This window comes from Nomascus leucogenys, chromosome 4, assembly GCF_006542625.1.
Source record: "Nomascus leucogenys isolate Asia chromosome 4, Asia_NLE_v1, whole genome shotgun sequence".
NCBI lineage: Eukaryota > Metazoa > Chordata > Mammalia > Primates > Hylobatidae > Nomascus > Nomascus leucogenys.
The window spans coordinates 117,870,644-117,891,797 of NC_044384.1; the positions used below are offsets into that span (position 1 = coordinate 117,870,644).

Below are 21,154 nucleotides of genomic sequence, written 5' to 3' on the forward strand. Positions count from 1 at the left end.
CTCCTCATCATTTTAGAAATTATTTCTGTTAGGTAAAATTAAAACTAACAATGTATTTTAGTTTATTTTTCTAATGATACCAGTCACCTTTCGGGGCTAACTAAACATTTTGTGCAGCATTCTCTTAGTTTACGTCCTCCTTTCTTTCAGTCTTCCTGTTTATTAAGGCTGTCCTGTAGCAAACAAAAGTGACTCATGTTAAAAGTATTTTAACTGCTCTAATATATCTGAGGAAGAATAACTTTCTGAATTAAAGTAATATATTTTATTAAATATTAAAATGCATTTTTGGCTATTCATTTCTGTATGTAAGAGAAAAGTTAACTTTATGGTGTTATGCAAAATATGCTAAATTCAGATTTTAGAACAATATATAGGGAGATATGTCACAAATTTCTACATTTTGGTTAAATTATTAGTATTTTTTATATTCAAATGTGCCTTGATATTTAAATAATATACTGAATGCAGAATTTATGTTATGTGAACCATTATGGAAAATGTTAATGTTAACAAAATGAGGTGTATTGACTTATGAACAATGTAAATTAAAGATGGTACATCTACTGTTTAAGGGCAGAGGAATTAAAAGACTATAGATACTGAAGTGTATCACTTACTAGTAGTGTGGCTATAATCAAATTAATTAATCTCTCTCTAGGCTTTAGCTTCCTCATCTGTCTTAGTTTGTTCAGGCTACTGTAACAAAATAACATAATTATGTACTTTTAAATGACAGAAGTTTATTCGGCATGGTTTGGGAGACTAGGAAGTCTAAGATTAAAGAACCAGCAAATTTGGTGTCTGATGAGGACCCATTCCTTTGTTCACAGATGATGCCTTCTCATTGTGTTCTCAAATGTTAGAAGGAGCTAGCTAGCTTTCTGGGGTCTCTTTTATAAGGGCACTAATCCCAGTCATTAGGGCAAATTGGCTCCCAAAGGCCCCACCTATCTCCTAATACCATCACCTTGAGGATTAAGATTTCTCCATATGAATGAAGCAGATGTTGTAGAAGGTCAGTCAGTTAGACCATAGCACCATCTGTAAAATTGAATAGTAATTTACTGCCTCATTGGATGTCAGAATTAAAGGAGATAAGATTTTATTAGTTACTAGTTACCATAGTGGTTTTTTTTTTACACTATAATGTTCGTTTTTTTGTTTCATGCTTGTACCTTCAACATTTCCTTCCATTTGAATACTTCTTTTGTCTCCTGTAGGCCTGTCTGTCCACTTAGGTGTAAGATGTGTTTTTGTGTCAGGAATGATGGTGCAATGCTAATGTCCCATTGCCCTATTTGGCAATACTCTGATCATTAACTATAAAGAATAACACCAGTGTTAACTAACTCTCCTTGCCTGACAGTAGTGCTGCCACTATTCCTTGTTTCTGTGGTAATAGATGAGGTTTGTATGGTCCTGTTATTCCAGCCTCCAGACACCATTCCAGATCAACTGGTGCCCTCTACGCCCCCGATGTGTATGGGGCCTCAGGTGAAGGATGAGTACATTTTCACTATCATCTGGCATTCATCTCAGATTTTATCCTTTTCAGTTTCCATTAAATAATATTCATGTTTTAATATTGATTTGTTTTTATTATTTAAATTTAATTTGTTGGAGAATAAACTTTTTTTTTCTTTTCTCCCAAGTAACGTTTTCCCCTTTAGCAACTGTATTGAGCATTTTTCTCACTGGTATATGGACATTTTTTTGTATAACCTGTTGTGTCATTTTTAAATACAGAATTGTTTTTATGTTCTCATCTTTGTGTATATGTTTAAAAAAAAAAACCAAAATGGTGGATGAAGTGTTTTAATTGTAAATGATGGTATAGAAAGCAGTTGACGGGGAGAATTCATCTCTGGTTTGTCTCTGTATACCTCAGAATGTCGGGCACATAGTAGACACTTAACAGTTATCAAATGGATGTCTCTTAGTTGTAGAATAAAACCAACTTATCTTGAAGGAGAGGAGATAATAATTAGAGCTTATTTTCCTTGTAAATTTCTAGTGTGCCTTCATGATCTCCCTAACCACTATTGGTTGAGGATTGATCTTTGTCCTGGGTTACTCTGTGATTCACACATATGGATGATATTTGCCTGAACCAATAGAGCTGGATTACAGGGCTATAGGCTTGCAAGCCCTTAGTCTGCCAGCCATGCTTTCTTCTACCTTGTGGTTGTAAATAAATAGCGACTGTTCTTTATTTTTCACACATTGTCAGTAATTTTAATTGTCTTTACCCTTTTATTTTGCCAAAAACTAAATGTGCCCAGAAAATACAATATTGCTTTTAAAATGCTTTGCCCCATTGGTTTTTTTTCCTTCCCCCGTAAGGGTCTTAAAGTTTCCCAACCTGACCCTGTTATATTTATGACCCCTTCAAATCTATTTTCCTTCTTTTGATGAATTAGGTCCAGGTTATGGGATCAGCCAATCAAGTCGACTGTCGTCTTCTGTTAGTGCCATGCGAGTCCTGAACACAGGTTCTGATGTGGAGGAGGCGGTAGCAGATGCCTTGGTACTCTTCTCCATTTTCTTATCATTATAAATGTTCCAATTATGAAACTATTGAATGAGTAAGCCAGTCTATCCATGTGGGAAAGGGGATGGGGAAAAATCAGTGATTAAATCTAAAGATAAAATGTGGGCAGTGTAAAAAGCAGAACAATATAATTAATTCTTGATCCTTATTAATCAGAATTTTATACCAGGGCCAATATTACTGATGGGCTATCAGAAATATATAGATGTCTTTAATATGGTAATGTGTTTTATACACTATAGTATACTTCAGAGAAGGGAGATAAATTATATAAATATGTACACTTAAAAGCATGTAATTTCAACTCTAGCTTAAACTTTGGTATTTAGGGATTATTTTACTTTGGGGTTGGATTTTGTTTAGTCTTTCATCTGTGTTTTTTGAACTAAAAGGAAGTACAACCTCAAGGCAAATTATAATTAAGATATAATTATATCTTATAGTTAGATATAATTCTTTATGTCTGACACATTAAACAGTGAGATTTAAAAACATATTCTACAGATCCATGATAGCTTGTCAGAAGATTGCAATACATGTATCATTGTTGTTTTTGTCACTTAAAATTATGTAAGAAGTAGCATTTTTAAAAATGTATATAATTGGCTTTGGCTAATTTCCCAAGTCAATTCAGTATCACTTCCTCTTTCAAATTATGATATTTATCCTATGTTGGAGAAACATTTACTCAGTTTCTTACCCAGAACTTGTAAGAGGCCTCGTCTTTGTTTTGAAATTTAAAAAAAAAATGCTTCCTAAAATCGTAGATCCCATCTTAACTAGTGTTGATATAATACAGTGTTTGCCGCATAGATTTGAAAAGGCAAGTTTTTAAAAATATTCATTGGTAATAGCTATAATTTATTGAATATCACATGTGTAGTTCTGTGCTAACCATTTCACTGTGCTGAATTTTTCCCGTTACTTCGGCCACTGGATTATTTTTTATAAATTAATTAAGTAGGGATTTTGTTCTCTTCAGCATGGGATATATTGATCACATCTTGTTCTGATGATATTAAATTAATCAGATGTTTTTTATTTACTATTCCTCATCCCTGTATCTCAAATCATGTTTTCTGGGTTTTTTTAATTGGATAATTTACCAGTTAAATTCTGCTTACGTAAATGTTATGAATTGATTGGGTTATTCTTGAACTAAGAACACTGAGATGGTGTGTTTGAATTATATGAGGAATGTTTAACTACCAAGGCTAAAGTTTGACTCCCAGTAATCTGATTCTGAATACTTCCATTACTTGCAGAGCACAGAAGTTCCACTTACAACTACCAATTTTTAGGAAAAAACTTTTCAGCTAGTAAGCCTAACTTGTGCTGGAGAAAATCATAGAAATACACTTAACTTTGGTAATGACAAAAGGATCCAAATAGGAGGAACATTTAGGTTTCTTTGAGAAAACTGGTTATGGGAATATTTTTTGTAGCATCACTATTTCTCTTTGAACCAAAGAATATTGACAAGATTAAAGACACAGCCTGCTATTAAGCAGTTCTTTGTACCTATGTGTGAAAAAAACGTAATGTTTCTGATCATAGGCATTGTTAATGCCTACTACTTCACTGTGCTGATTAGCAAAATGTTCTTCATTATTTTCAATTTTTCTCTTTAAAAATTTACTGCTCTCAGCTCTTAGGAGACATACGGACTAAGGTATAGACATTGCTATTTTCTGACATCTTATGATACCATAACTTTTTTTTCTTTCATCAATTTAACAAATGATGGTCTTCTATTAAAAATTAAAGTAGAAGTAAAATCCTTAGACATACATCTATTTTTCTGTAAATATGGTTATCAAGAGAGAGATACTGCTTGAATAATGTCCTCTGGAGGTGCTCATTCTTTCAGCTTGACTACTTCATACAAATGAAATGAGGTCATTCACACTGAATTATTGTATTTAATCTGTTTTATAGACATCTTCACCACTCATCAGCCAAAATTCAAATATCAGATAACATAAAGATTTGTTTTCAACTCTTTTAAGGAAATCTTAAATAAACTATTTATTCTTTCTCATTTCACTTGAAATATGCAAGGTATAACTGACATTTGTATATATTAAACAAATAAGATTTAGATGTAAAGAAATCAAAGGAATCTGAATATGCTTTCTTATATTTATTGAAGTAAACAATATAGATACATTGTGAAAAGCATAGAGGGCTCTCAAGGAGTTCTCCTCCTTAAAATAATAGTAGACTAAATAGTTTTTCATCATTCTTTGTATTTTATTTCTCTAGGAGACATGAGGGTTGGGTACAAGGGAAGGAATAGTGGCAAGAGAAGTGGTAATGGAGGTAAAAGGAGAATAAAGAAAAGATAGACAGAAAAAAATGGAACTTTATACATGGAAAATGTTTTTCTGATCCATTAACTCTTTCTTTAAAAAGGTAATATTTTCTTCTTACCAACTCAAATTTCTAGTATAGTTTCTGTTCGTTTACATTCTAGTAGTTCTTGGTTTTTCATGAAAAGGGGAAAGGAAAAACCCACATTTTTTAGCACTTCCCACTTTACATATCTGAACTTCCATATGGTATTACTCTGCTTCTACCACTTCCCATAGTTAAGGAATATTTTACCTTCTACTAACTTCTAAAACTTGTTTTCTGAAGAAAAACTAAATACTGACATTCTGTTGTTACAATGATTAGGAGCATGCTTTGCACTGATTTTAAAACAAAAATCAATCCTTTTGTGGTCAGTAGAAATTATGAAATACCGATATATTCTTTTGGCTACTGCTAATGAGATTCTTGATGTATAACAGAAAAAACCAGCTCGAAGAAGATACGAATCATATGGAATGCATTCAGATGATGACGCCAACAGCGATGCATCTAGTGCTTGTTCAGAACGCTCCTATAGTTCTCGAAATGGTAGTATTCCTACATATATGAGGCAGACGGAAGATGTGGCAGAAGTCCTCAATAGATGTGCTAGTTCCAATTGGTCAGAAAGGAAGGAAGGCCTCCTAGGTCTGCAGAACTTATTAAAAAATCAGAGAACACTAAGGTGAGATGCGTTGTCTTAAAATGATTTTACTATCAGGTTAGTGCTTTTTGATTTGACTTTGTTTCTATAACACTTTAGAGATACTGGTATAGAAACAGACTTGTCCTGAATTCATATGGTTGCTTCAAAGTGTTTTTCCAAAGCTTCAGTCTTTTAGGACCATCTATACTTTTATTTACTAAAAAAAAAAAAAAAATTATTCTATTTAACAAAACATTTTAAAAGGAAACTTTTTATTCACACAGAAATTAAGTTTAAAATGTTATTAATTTTAATATTTAATAATAAAATGTACATAGTGATAAAACTGACTGGTTTATTAAAATTTATTTCTGGTAAGTTTTTCAGTGAGAAGAATGTTTATGCTTATTTGGAAATGAAGATATATTCTTAGTGTGCATGTAATATGTGAATTTTAGTGTAATACAAAGTTGAGTTGGAATGAATTTCTTTAACAACAGATATTTGTTAATATTTTGGGTTTGGGGTTTTGTTTCCTTTACTAATGGCATTAGCTTGTTTTTTCCCCCTACTTGCCTTGTTGTCCTTGTCTGTGTGATGTTTTAAACCTATAGTTCACCCCTTTGAGAACCTAACTTCAGATATTTCATAGGTTTTTTTTTTTTTTTTGAGACGGAGTCTCGCTCTTTCACCCAGGCTGGAGTGCAGTGGCGCGATCTCGGCTCACTGCAGGCTCCGCCCCCCGGGGTTCACGCCATTCTCCTGCCTCAGCCTCCCACGTAGCTGGGACTACAGGCGCCTGCCACTGCGCCCGGCTAATTTTTTGTATCTTTAGTAGAGATGGGGTTTCACCGTGTTAGCCAGGATGGTCTCGATCTCCTGACCTTGTGATCCGCCCACCTCGGCCTCCCAAAGTGCTGGGATTACAGGCGTGAGCCACCGCGCCCGGCTATTTCATAGGTTTAAGCATGGTGGAATGTACAGGGTTACTTCCTGACTTGATACCTGTGAAATAAGAGTTTGATGTACTTACTTCCTGTGTATTTATTTTAGGAAGTATTAGAACTATATAATTTAAAATAAATGTTTCTGTATTACCTAAATATATTTTCATGTGTGCATATCACACGTCATGAATCACTGCAATCCACCGTCATAATATTGTTCCTAGCCCATCAAGATTAAGTTAATACTAGATTCAGCGTGCCATTTTAAATGGCAAGGGAGTAGGCATAGTTTAGAATGATTTTAGCCCGCAAGTATAGCAACATTTAAGAAAACGTCTTAACACCTAAAAGGATAGAATTCATGTGTTGGTTATTTTAAATGGCAAGGGAGTAAGCATAGTTCAGAATGATTTTATCCGATCAGTAGCAACATTTAAGAAAACGTCTTAACACTTAAAAGGATAAAATTCATGTATTTGGGAATGCCATATGTAAAATTTACCCTGTCACACTCCATTAATGAAGGATAATTGTATTTCTCTTCTTAACTTTTAACCTTTAAGATAGTGTGGGTTACAACAGAATAATTGTTGTATTTGGTAACTTTGTATTTAGCCCTGACTGGTAAATCCCACAAATTTCTCAATTTTTATGGCTGATTTTATTTATTGATTTCATTGTTGTTTCTGTTTTTAAAGAGATGAGATCTCACTTTGTCACCCAGGATGGAGTGCAGTGGCACAATCATTGTTCACTTCTGCCTTAAATTCCTGGGCTCAAACAATCCTCCCATGTAGCTGGGACTACAGGTGTGCACCACCACACCCAGCCGATTTTTTTTTTTTTTTTTTTTTTTTTTTTAGACAGTCTAACCCTGTCGCCCAGGCTGGCATACAGTGGTGCAATCTCAGCTCAGTGCAACCTCTGCCTCCCGGGTTCAAGCAGTTTTCCTGCCTCAGCCTCCCGAGTAGCTGGGATTATAGATGTGTGCCACCATGCCCAGCGCAGCTACTTTTTTGTATTTTTAGTAGAGACAGGGTTTCACCATGTTGGCCAGGCTGGTCTCAAACTCCTGACCTGCAGTGATCTGCCCACCTCGACCTTCCAAAGTGCTGGGATTACAGACATGAACCACCGTCCCCGACCATTCCAGCTGTTTTGTTTTGTTAAAAATTTATAGAGACAGGGTCTTGCCATCTTGCCCAGGCTGGTCTTGAACTCCTGGGCTCAAGCGAGCCTCTCACCTCAGCCTCCCAAAATGCTAGGATTATAGGCGTGCATTAATATAAAACATGTGCAACCTAACCTTTTTTTTTTTTTAAAGAAAATTATATGTAAAGTTACTTTTACATGACTTCTTGCTACAGCAAGATATTAATTAACCGCTGTATTATTTTGGCAGTCGAGTTGAACTGAAAAGATTATGTGAAATTTTCACAAGAATGTTTGCTGACCCTCATGGCAAGGTATGTTTTAGTATTTAAGATTATTTATTTTTATAGGGTATCATTTGTATATTGTCAAAGCAGAAAAACTGTAGGCCATTTTTATTTTATTGTCCAAAAATGGCAGTAATATTTTCAAACATAATTAAAATTGTTTGGTATCATACATAATTTAGAAATTAATCTCTGGTAACTATGTGAGCTTCTCCAATGATAGATCGTCTAAGACTGAAAATTAAAGGGGATACAGTTACAACTCATGTAATTTAGTCAAGTTGGTGTATTTTGTGTTACTAAGACTGTTTTAGTGTTTGTAAAAGACATAATTGGGGTAAGTTGAAAAAGTTTTTAACGTTTTATTTTGTTTTCGTCTGTGATTAATTACAGCATTGATGCAAATATATTTCAATTTTGAAATAATAATTTTGTAGAAAAGAATAGTCATTAACACAAAGGCACAAAATGTGGTTCCAGCCATAGTTTGGTAGTAATATAAGAGATATTTCTTACATTGAAGTAGTCCATAAAAATTTTCAGAACTTTGTTCATTTTTAATGTTGATTAAAACATACTTATTTAAGTACTTATATGTAATCTGCTCTGTACTGTGAAATTTTGGTTTACCTTGATGCATAGTACTGTTATAAAACTGTGGTCACGTATTCTGTTTCCAGCAATATGCTTGATAATGGTGAAATCTTCCCTTAGGATACCAAATGTCTACAGGAGACTTTCTAACCTAAGTGAGAGGGAGGTGTGGCAAGGAAATAAGAAAAATATTAATGAATTTCACTTTTTACTGTTTCTTTTTGTTGTCTTTATTGTTGCACATCTCATTTCCTCCTCATTTTTTTTCTATTTTTAGTATTTTCATTACTTACAACACTACTTAAAGATAATGAAATCCCACGTTGTACATAAACTAAAATCCAGCTAAAGATTTAAATCCAGTGGGGGGTATACTTAATTATTTAAATAAATTGCTTATACTTTAAAACAATATTTTCAAAGATTATTCTATCAGAAGTTATATTTATTTGAGGGTAAAATATCCCATTAAAAGACAAAGAAGAAAATACATTTGGTAAGCAGTTTACTAAAATCTTTTAAAGTTTCTAACTTATAATTGAACATGTAGATAACTATACCATTCTATATAGATATTGCTATCACTGATTACAGCTGTCTTACTTTAATGTAAAAATTTCTATAAATCCTGAACAGATTAACTGTTGATGTTTTTAGTTGGCAATATAAGCCAAAGGACAAGACAGTTATTTGGGTTAACTTGTTTTATTAAACATTTAATTAATAGTCTATTCAACTTTGAAATACATAGTTATTAAGCATCTTCAGTAATTCCTGCTACTGGAAGATATAAGACCAAAGCTAGATTATTTCTTGAAGTCACAGTTTTTGACTTTTTGTTAAGTCAGTGCAGTTTGGTTGGATGCCATGATATATAGTGATAAAGACAAATTTTTTAAAAACATCAAATAGGAAAGCTGAGTTTAACATTGGTATAGGAACTTAACTGAGCACAAATGTTTGGCCTCTCTTAATACGTGTGGAGAACCAGCTACTATTTTCCCTAGGATTGCATCAGATTTCTCTTCTTAGGGCTTTATAGCAACATAAAATTCTTATCTCCCCATCTGGTTTGTTTGATTTTGCTTTTTGTTTTTTAGTCAGTTCTGTGAAGACAAATGTAATGGGAAGATTTTCTTATTTTTGTGTGGCCATTGATTGTCCATCAGAGACTCTGTCAATAATGTAATTCATTAAGGATAAACTAGACATGTCACCATCCTGTGCTGAGTTAAAAATGTTTGAGTTTTTGCATTGTATTCTGATATTTTTAAAATAGCTGCGCCCCTCCCTTTTTAATGTATTTTTAGACCAACAATTCCATCTTCAGAATCAAGCAACTTTTTTTGATATCTTCTTTCTGAATGCAATTTTGTTCTATATCAGACTCAGCCACTATTTTCTGTAAATAATGTGGCTTTGCAGACCATCATGGTCTCTGTCCCAGCTACTCAATTATGCCATTATAGTATGAAGGCACCCTTAACAGGCAATAAATAATCAAATGTGTGTGTTGGGTTGCAATAAAACTTTGTTTATGAACATTAAAATGTGAGGGTGTGTGTGTATGTGTAATTTTTTTTTTTTTGAGACAAGATCTCTTTCTGTCACCCAGGCTGGAGTGCAGTGGCATGATCTTGGCTCACTGCAACTTCCGCCTCCCGGGTTCAAGCGATTCTTATGCCTCAGCCTTCCAAGTAGCTGGGATTACAGTCATATGCCACCACATTCTGCTCATTTTTCCTATTTTTAGTAGAGATGGGTTCTCACCATGTTGGCCAAGCTGGTCTTGAACTCCTGGCCTCAAGTGATCTGCCCGTCGTGTCCCCCCAAAGTGCTGTGATGACAAGCGTGAGCCACCATGCCTGGCCATGTGTTTATATAATTTTCATATGTCACTAAATAGCCTTTTGATTGCTTTTAAAGCATTTTTTAAAGTGCAAGAATTAGAAATAGCTTGCAGGCCATAGTTTGCTGACCCCTGTCGTATATGATCTACTCTTTGTCGTTGACACTAAAATAGAAACATATGTTCAGGAACCTATACCCTTGGAAGCTGAAATTATTTGATGTCTGTAATTTGATAAATGAACTTTTTTTCCTTCATATACCCATATAGAAATAAGTAATCACGATATCTGTAAGACAATAATTTAGACCATAAATCAGCAAATGTATAATTTAAAGCCTTTTAGTATTTTTTATAAGTGAAGCAGTACAACACGTGTTGTACTGCAAAATGGTAGGCTTTGTTTGGACATTATCTTGAGGGCAGTGAGCAGTCACTGAGTAGACAAGATGTACCTTTTGGAAGGATTACTTAAGCAGTGTGAGGGAAAATTTAAAATAACAACTATGGATAGTGGAGCTAGATTGCTTGGGTTCAAATTCTACCTCCAATTTATTAGCACTATGTACTTTAATCTGTAAAACAGTTAATAGTAATATCCACCTCATGTAAACCCGTAGAACATACCAAGTACCATATATACGTTTTTTAAAAATCAAATAAATTTTTTAAATTAAGGAGTTTGCGGCAGATTTTTATTTTGACTGCTCTGGACCCATTTTTTCCCCCTCAAACGGAAGCAGTATCAGTTGCCAAAAGCCATCCCATATATTTCTGGCACTTGACTCTGGAAAGAACTGCCTTCACTGTGGTGCATGCTTTGAATTGGCATTTTATGGTATTTGTAACACTACCTCTTGAATCATACTCTTGAGTCTTGGACAGCTAGGGTAGGAATTTAATCTGTGGCTACTAAAATGAGACACAGTTGAATCTCCTGACAAGCATTCTAGGCAGCTCAGCTGCCTGCAGTCTTTAGATCAGGAGACCATAACACACATCTTACCTAGGGAAAATAAAAAGTAGTAGTATAGTTACTTTTATTATTTCCAAGCAAAAGTTGTTGTTTCAAGCCTTCACAGAAATATTTTAACTTGTGAAAGTATTGCTTCTGAGAGGAGGAAACAAAGAGAAAAGAAAGGAAAAAATTCTATACACTATGCTTTGGAATCAAATGTTGGCCCCATTCAGAAGTGGGAGTATGTGTCTATTATTCTTGGATTATTTTCAGATGTTTAACCTCAAGGATTGGTAGAGTCTGGAAAAGAAGAGTTTTTGTCTTTAGTTTTCTTAATTTCCCTGGCAAGGAGGTACAAGAGAAACAAAATCATATGTTCTTCTCCCATACTATTCATTTAAGTCTTGTTTTAAAAACTATTTTGAGTTTATCATAAAGCTTTGAAAAACATTTGTCACTTTTATTTTCTAAGTGTTTTTCTTCCATACAGGAACTTTGCATTGATGGCGACTAATTTGTGTGTTTTTCTTTTTTTTCTTTTTTTCTTTTTGCATGCTGTCCCCTGTGTTGGAACTCTCAATAGAGAGTAAGTTGGTTCAATATTTGTTGGAAACCTAACTTTACTGCATGACTGTGAAATTAACCCTTTTTCTCTATTTTCTCTCCCGAAGAGTTCATGCAGTGTTGGAACCTTTGCAATCCACGAAATGCTATTTGCAGTTATGCAAACTATCATTCTGTTTGGAGATATGCTTTTTAATCTACTAATTAATCTAATTTGATTATGTTCTTCTGTTCTATAGTTGATGACTGGCACACCTAAGATATAAGGGCGTTAAAGAAAAGTCTGCCTCAATTGTAATAGCTCGAATATTTTAATTCTTTCCCAACAAATTATGAGATATGTGGGATAATAAATTGATTCTATTGAAGATTGCTTCCATTGGATTATTTAAAAATGATTTTCTGAAGTTTCACAATTTTTAAAAAAACATTTAACCCCTACCTTCCCACAAATGACATTTTATTAATGTCATTCCATAAAAGCAAACAGAGTGGATTATGGAATAGTAATTATCATCTTTGTCTTCTGAAAGAAAATGTGAATCACTAGTATTATATTAGCATAGCCACTTTCCACTTTGTTCTTTAATCATAGATTAGGAAATGGGAGCATATTAACATCTGACAAGAACCCTTTGCGTTAGGGCAATCAAGTAAGAAATTTTGTATATAACTTTCAATAAATTTTGGATATGGATAATGAATGAAGATAGATAGGTATATATGTATGTATATGTAAGTACAGTTGACCCCTGAACAATGAGGAGGTTAGAGAGGGACACAGACCCCTGTGCAATCGAAAAATCTGTATATAATTTTTAACTCCCCAAAACATAACTACTAATAGCCTAGTGTTGACCAGAAACCTTACCAATAACATAGTCAATTAACATATATTTTATTTATTATATATATTATATACTGTATTTTTTTTCTTTTTTTTTTTTTGAGACAGACTCTCTTTCACCCATGCTGGAGTGCAATGGCTTAATCTCAGCTCACCACAACCTCCTGGGTCCAAGCAGTTTCTCCTGCCTCAGCCTCCTGAGTAGCTGGGATTATAGGCATGTGCCACCACGCCCGACTAAATTTGTATTTTTAGTAGAGATGGGGTTTCTCAATGTTAGTCAGGCTGGTCTTGAACTCCCGACCTCAGGTGATCCACACGCCTCAGCCTCCCAAAGTTCTGGGTTACAGGCATGAGCCACCGCACCCGACCTATATATTATATTCTTATAATAAAGTAAACTAGAGAAAATAAAATGTTATTAGCCAGGTGTGATGGCTCACGTCTATAATCCCAGCACTTTGGGAGGTTGAGGTGGGCATCACCTGAGGTCAGGAGTTTGAGACCAGCCAGGCCAACATGGTGAAACCCTGTCTCTACTAAAAATACAGAAAAATTAGCCGGGCGTGGTGGCGCTGGCCTGTAATTCCACCTACACAGAAGGCTGAGGCAGGAGAATCACTTGAACCTGGGAGGCAGAGGTTTCAGTAAGCCGAGATCGCACCAGTACACTCCACCCTGGGTGATAGAGTGAGACTCCGTCTCAGAAAAAAAATAAAATGTTATTAAAATTATAAGGAAGAGAAAATATATTTACTTACTAATTATTAGGTGGAATGGATCACCATAAAGATCTTAATTATTGTCATCTTCACCTTGAGTAGGCTAAGGAGGAAGAGGAGGGTGTTGCTATCTCAGGGGTGGCAGAGGTGGAAGAAAATCCACATATAAGTGGACCCACACAGTTTAAAAGCATGTAGTTCAAGGGTCAGCTGTGTGTGTGTGTGCATATGATCATTTACTAAGTGCCATTGATAGGATATAAGCATTTTTGAAAAAATAATAGTACAGGCCAGGCACATGGCTCACATCTGTAATCCTAGCACTTTGGGAGAATGAGGTGAGAGGATTGCTTAAGGCCAGGAGTTCGAGACCAACCTGGACAACAAAGGTAGACCCCATCTCTACAAAACTAAAAAAATTAACTGGACATGATGCTGCATGCCTGCAGCCCTACCTACTCAGGAGGCTGAGATGGGAAGATCGCTTGAGCCCAGAAGTTTGAGGCTGCAGTGTGCCATGATTGTGCCACTGCACTGTAGACTGGGTGACAGAGTAAGACTCTGTCTCAAAAGCAATAACAAAATTTTAAAAATAGTACAATTTCTTATGTAGAGTAGAGCAAATACCATGTCCACATTTTTATTTAGCTACTCACATTTTATGTAACCAAAACAAATTTCTACTTAGGAAACTCAGAGAAGTCTTCTTGAAGAAAATGGCATCTCAGATCTTAACGGAACATAAGTTTTGGATATGTCAGTGTGAGAATAAAGGGCTTATTCAAAGTAGCTAGCCTGAGTCCAGAAAAAGAAGTGGGAGATGTTAGAAAGTTTATAGGAAATAAAACAAAGTTGATCTTGGCTAGAATAAAGGGAAGATCTTACCTTGCATTGAAGAAAAAGGGTTGGCTACCAATTAGAGGGTAAATTTCACTTGATTTCATTGATCAACTTTTTATTGGGCTCTCAGCATCTGATAACCTTAAGCCTGGTTCTAGTTCTAATTGGTGACACACAAGTCTGTATAAAAACATAGTCTTTATTTTCAAATGCTATGTATTAGAGATGGGAAAATAACATAAATACAGAAAAAGCTAAATAGCACCATAAATAGTTCGTCCCTCTGTGAGTTCTAAGTCAGGAAGATCAGTGGCCCTGACTTTCTTGACTAGGACTTGAGTAGTAAATTCTATAGAGAGTCACATACGGTGTGTAAATGGAGTGGGGATGTGTTAGGAAATCAGGGTGGATATATGACATGTGTTCAAGGATAAAGAGTTTATGTTTCCAGATAGCCCAAGATCAATTTGGAGTTAGAAACTTGTCTAAGTATTTTAGACATTATCTTATAGACAGTGAAGGGACAGTAAAGGATTTTGTTTCCATCCAAAGAGTCATATCACAATCCGATGGTGACAAAGAGACATGAGTTGACAAACTACAGCCTGCAGGCCACATCTTCCCTGCTGCCTGTTTTTGTGGATAAAGTTATATTGATACACGGCCATGCTTATTTGTTTATGTGGTGTCAGTGGCTGTGCTAAATGGCAAAGTTGAGTAGTTGTGATAGAGACCATATGGCTTGCAAAGCCCTAGGATATTTACTCTCTGGTCTGTTACAAAAATGGTTTACTGACCCTTGGTATACAGGAAATATAAAACTAAAGTCAGGCTACTACAGAAATCCAGACCTGAGGTCAGAAAGGCTTGGTGCCTTTAGTTATGGTGTGGTAAACAGATTTGGAGAAGGCCAGGAAAAAGCTGTTCTAGATGTTCTGAGACTTCATGGGATAGACCAGAGAGACTGTGTCAAGTAGGTCACACTTATGATGAAAAGAGAATCAGGACATGCAAAAGGAGAATTCCTGGCAACCAGAAAGAAGGGAAGTAAGAGGAAAGCAGTGTCAATTTACAGAACGGCCAAACATACTAAACTTAATGAAGAAGCTGTTATACATCATGATTAGAAAGTAATTGGAGGGAGCAATAGGATGGAAGCAGAGAGATAATTTCTTGGGATGACTTCTGCATCTGTAAGCAAAGGATTTTGGTAGAGAATAAAAGAGTAAAGATAGTAGAGGAGACCATGTTTTAGAGAGCAAGAATATAAAGTAGAAAGATTAGCCATAAAATGAAAAAAATCACTTCTTTCTTGGATAAATTAGAAGGATAGGTATAGAGGAAATCAAATTGAGGGAAGAGTCAATGGAGAATTTCATGTTGAATGACAATAACAAAGATAAGTTAGCTCATCTGGTAATAGAGTGGGTAGAGCACAACTGAAAACCAAGTGACCTAGCTTTAAGTCCTGGCCTAGCTATTAACCATCTGTGAAACATTGGGCAGGTCATGTAATTCTCTGCTTCCCTGTTTCCTCATCCATAAAATAGGAGATTGACCTAGGCATTCTAATGTCTGTGATTTTCAGAATGGATTTTCATATAGGAAAGCTTGAGGTTGTAATCTTCAGGAGCATAGACAAGGGTGAAAGTGAACCAAAGAATAGGATAATGGTGTCCTAGTAAATGAGCTTTGGGGGAGAGGCAGGAAGCTCTGATATGTAGTGTTTGCCCATTTCTGAGATGTAAATACTCCTATCCCGTGGTGGATTTCAAGCTACCAGCCACTTCACAAAATTCCTGAATATTTAACAATTGACTCTCTAGACAGGTGCAAACTGATGCCAGCACATCACTGAACAGATTTGCCAGGTAACAGTAAGAATGAGTACCAGATTAGTTACATGCATTTGTCACAGACTATGTCTAGTGAAGTTCCTTGACAATATTCCTGGCCCTCAGGAGAAGGCCAGAGACAGTTTAATGAAGCAGTTGGCCAAGTTTGGAATCTAAGAGAATCTAAGTTCTTGGGGGATTATGGGGGTAGCGGTGGGACGAGAGTTAAAGGAATCCACACTGTGAGTAGGAACAGTGTTGAAGCACACACTGCCTGGGGACCAGAGAATACTCAAAAATTTAATTATAGTTTCTGCTGTTACAGGTATAGAGCGTCTTAAGCAAATAGCTAAAGTATATTTTTATTTTTAACTCAGTTTAAATGTTGAAGCTTAATTATAATTCTGATAAAGAAAATCCTTCATTTCTAAAGAGAAAAAAAACAGAGTTCATTATAACTGTATAAAGGGAATTCAAGAAATAAAATATACATTGAGAGCAAAACCCTTAGTTCTCAAATTAACGTATTTACTTTTTGAGATTAACTTGAAAAGTTAATAATTTTAAGATTTTTTTAACCCATAGTTTTTAATCTATGATCAAAATGTTTATTATGATTTGTCCAGTAATACATTATAACTGACAGTTTTTTCTTCTTTACCTGGAAACTAATTTTCCAGTATGGTGTTGACTATCTTATAAAGAGATACAGCCTTGATAAAGGTCACTTTTCATAAGTATTTTAATGAGCTACATCATTTATAAACATTAGCTTCCCTTCACTATAATAATTTTTTTGTAACTTATAAAAATGTTTAAACAAATAGATTAATATTGGAAGTAAGTAAAAAACCCATAAATGGGTATGGAGATTAATAGTATGCCATCTAGGACTTTTTAAAAATCACTAAAATTTAGATGTAGACATTCATCTTGGATTTATTTTAGATGCAGTTACAGTTATCTCAAATCATTTAAAATTACCATTGAGGCAGTTTTAATAAATAATATATCCCATACCAAATTATTTGTGACAATTGTCATTTTGAGAAATCTGAGGATTCTCTAATTAGTCTGTTATGCCAGATAAATTTTATACTTTAAGGTCATTGTAGTCCTCTCATTTACTCAATGCCACTCTTTGGAAAAGCTGAGTTAGTGAAACTATAGTTTTTTTCCCCTACATTTTATACAAAACGGATTTCACTTTAACCAGTTTAAGCTGTGGCATCATTGATAATATTAGGTGTGCCAGCCATTGTGGCCAAACTTTCTTTACCAAGTGATGCTGCATGGAATAGCTAATTGTCGAACTTCTGCAGAAGTTGGATAACAGTTCAAATGTACTCTTGTATCACAGAGTCCAATGAAAAGCAAGAGAGATTGTTTTTCCGCTTGGCTGCCAGTCGCTGTGCCTCTGATTCCTGTGTTCCTTTCTATATTCGCTTTGAATTGAACATAGAGGTCAATGTTTCCTCTTTTTTTCTCCATACCTCTCCCCTTTATCAACTGTAGGTATTCAGCATGTTTTTGGAGACTCTAGTGGATTTCATACAAGTCCACAAAGATGATCTTCAAGATTGGTTGTTTGTATTGCTGACACAACTACTAAAAAAAATGGGTGCTGATTTGCTTGGATCTGTTCAGGCAAAAGTTCAGAAAGCCCTTGATGTTACAAGGTAATATTTTTTCCATATATTTCAAGTTAACCCGATAATAACTAGGAATATCTAACCCCTATTTAATAGTTCAGATTTCTGAGTCCCTTTGAACAATTTAGACTGCATGGACTCCATTTGAAGATTGTTAATTATGCCCATTCATGTTGTATATTTAATGCAACATTTTTCCTTAGGTCAAGGCCTGCATTTCTTTTATAAAAATTGTATTAATATTGGTTGAGTAGTTCAAGGTGGTATTTTATCTTAATTGATATATCAGCAGCTGGGCATGGTGGCTCACACCTGTAATCCCAGCACTTTGGGAGGTTGAGGTAGGCAGATCACTTGAGGTCAGGAGTTCGAGACCAGCCTGGTCAACATGGTGAAACCGTATCTCTACTAAAAATACAAAAATTAGCCAGGTGTGGTGGCAGGCACCTGTAATCTCAGCTACTCCAGAGGCTGAGGCAGGAGAATCTCTTGAACCCGGGGAGGTGGAGGTTGCAGTGAGCCGAGATTGCACCACTGCACTCCAGCCTGGGCAACAGAGCGAGACTCTGTCTCAAAAAAAAAAAAAAAAAAAAAGAGGTATCAGCAAAGTAAGGTTGAAGATTGAAGATTTTATTTAGTCTACTATAAAAAGTATTTTCTGTGTATTTAAACAATGTTTTATTGTGCATTTAAATATTCTAAATCTCATTTCAGAAGGTTTTGAACCAATGATATATTTCTACTTTCTTGTGTAGATTGTTGAAGTCACTTATTTCAAATATCTGTTTACTAGGTTGAGGTGAGTCAGAATTCAGATTTTAGGTGTAGAGAAACATTTCTGAGAATGTTAAACTTTTTGCTGAATACATTTTTCTGATTAAATCTATAGTTGAGGCAAAATAGGCTATTATTTACTGTAGTGTTGCTTTGTTTTATCTTTGACACGGAGTTTCACTCTTGTTGCCCATGCTGGAGTGCAACGGCGCAATCTCAGCTCACCGCAACCTCTGCCTCCTGGGTTCAAGCAATTCTCCTGCCTCAGCCTCCCGAGTAGCTGAGATTTCAGGCATGTGCCACCATGCCTGGCTAATTTTGTATTTTTAATAGAGATGGGGGTTTCTCCATGTTGGTCAGGCTGGTCTCGAACTCCCGACCGACTTCAGGTGATCCGCCCGCCTCAGCCTCCCAAAGTACTGGGAATACAAGCGTGAGCCACCGCGCCCAGCCTGTAGTGTTACTTTTTAACCCTGTACTGAGTACAGATTCAGATGTTCATATTCTTCTGAGGATGCATTTATTGTATACTATACCAGGTAGTTTATACCACATGCAGATACTACTTCATGGATGTTTTTTGGATGACATTATGTTTTGGTATTAAGCATAGTCTTTTGCTGTTACATGCGTACTTGCTAACTAAATTTTCGTTTTGTTTTGCTTTGTTCTTGTTTCAGAGAATCTTTTCCAAATGATCTTCAGTTCAATATTCTAATGAGATTTACAGTTGATCAGACCCAAACACCAAGCTTAAAGGTAAAAATTTGAGATCTTTTGAAGACATTATAAAGAATTGAAGTATTTATTAATAAAGTTATGTTGATATTTGTATTTCTGTCACATAAGAAGCTGTTCAATCAGTGGGTTTTGTTTTTATAAACTTTCAGACAGTCAAGCCAGCACTTCGGGACCAGCTTCACTCTTTTTGGAGCTCCAAGGTTTTATTGTTTTTGTTTTCATCTGCATTATTTCTTTTCTTAACTCTCTGCAGTGTTTGCATCTATATTCAACTACTAACCTTTGTAAGCCTTTTACGCATGCATATATTTGATTTCAAATGTTATTTAAATGCAATGCCAGACTGTAAGTCTTTTGGAGAAACTTAATGGTGATACACATTTGGAAGGCATCACATTATTGCCATCTAACCCTAAGCTGGTAATGCAAACTCACTCTATAAAGTCTTATCTAATTTTATGTTTGTGATTTCCCATTACTTTTTTTTTTTTTTAAGTGTCAGGCGTTTTAGCAGGTATTTTGGGCAAAATATCAGTTTTGCCTATGTATTAACTAAACAAAAATTTTTAAATTTAATCTTGGTCCCTTTCTTCAATTATCCTTAACTGAAACAGTAACTTCTTTTTTTTTCTAATGTATGCATAACATTTGGAGTTATAATTAACTTTCTCATTTGTTATATACACACATTTTTCAGTTAATGTGAAAACTAAATGGATTCCAATTTGTGATTTAAAATGATTATTAAATTTTACATAAAAGAAAAAAATGTAAAAGAATAGCTCCTGAATTCTTTGCTAAATGTTTTTTTTTTTTTAGTGAGTTTTATTAAATGAGATTAAAGTCAGGGAAATAACAAGCATATGTGCTTATACGAGTCCTACATTTTTCTGCTCTATCCTGCACGAAATATATTTCTACAAGCGTTACTGCCCAGGATTGATTTTTGCCTTAAGTTTCTGAATGCAATTGTGCCTCAGAATCACAATTATGTTTCTTATCAGGGCTGACTTTGTAAACCGAAAAGTGTCTGAGACAAGTCTCAATCAATTTAGAGGTTTAGTTTGCCAAGATCGAGGATGCATGCAGGAGAAAGAGACACAAGAAGAAAGCCTGTTCTTTCTTCCAGAGAGGGTTTTGAGGACTTTCATATTTAAAAGAGAAAGAGCCAGCTTGAGGGGAAAGAGGAACAGTCAGGCATTCATCTCGTGCTCAGTAAATCTGCATCTTACCTAAGAGAAAGTAAACATAGAGTAGAGGAAGAAGTAAAATAATGTATTTGTCTCTGGGGGATGATTTCTAGTCTCGTCGTTGTCCTCTACCTGTGAAGATAAACTGTTAATTTACATTGTCAGCATGAGGGAGACCACCTGAAGAGCTATGTAGCCTTCTCTCTTGCAGCTGTCTGTTCATGAACAAATGGGAGTCAGTTTTTTGAATGACTCAGTTCCCAAGCTTAACTTTCCTTTTGGCATAGGCCATTTTATTTTCCTTTCGCAACTTACACTCAATATAATGTTGTTTTCTTAGAGCTGCTTGGGGAAAGAGATTTCATCTGTTTGATTTTGAAAAGTGACCTGCAGAAGAATAATTTACTTGATATTATTAATAGATATTTTTTAACTCATTTTATGACCAAGGCATTGTGCTAGGTGTTCCTGGGAATATAAAGCTTGTAATTTTATCATTATTAACTATAATATATAATAAACTCTAAACAGTAATAAAAGTTAATCACGCCACTGCACTCCAGCCTGGGAGCCTCTTTTTTTAAGAGACAGAGTGAGATCCTGTCCATTGAAAGAGAAAGAAAGAAAAAAAGTAGAAAATGTATATA

The 21,154-nt window shown here is 35.1% G+C and overlaps 1 protein-coding gene across 38 annotated transcripts in view; it reads left to right on the forward strand.

Annotated features, from left to right (window-relative positions):
- CLASP2 (cytoplasmic linker associated protein 2) overlaps positions 1-21,154 on the forward strand; it is a 222,561-nt gene that overhangs the window by 136,061 nt on the left and 65,346 nt on the right. For 11 of the 38 annotated variants that reach the window (XM_030812180.1, XM_030812199.1, XM_030812185.1 and 8 more), the window contains 9 exons: positions 1,435-1,497; positions 2,424-2,530; positions 4,203-4,226; positions 5,350-5,594; positions 7,905-7,968; positions 11,926-11,928; positions 17,666-17,829; positions 19,257-19,335; positions 19,467-19,517. In XM_030812180.1, the coding sequence (XP_030668040.1) occupies positions 1,435-1,497; positions 2,424-2,530; positions 4,203-4,226; positions 5,350-5,594; positions 7,905-7,968; positions 11,926-11,928; positions 17,666-17,829; positions 19,257-19,335; positions 19,467-19,517 (800 nt within the window). The remainder of the gene's footprint in view (positions 1-1,434; positions 1,498-2,423; positions 2,531-4,202; positions 4,227-5,349; positions 5,595-7,904; positions 7,969-11,925; positions 11,929-17,665; positions 17,830-19,256; positions 19,336-19,466; positions 19,518-21,154) is intronic. The other 27 variants (XM_030812207.1, XM_030812205.1, XM_030812208.1 and 24 more) reach the window with 11 other exon arrangements.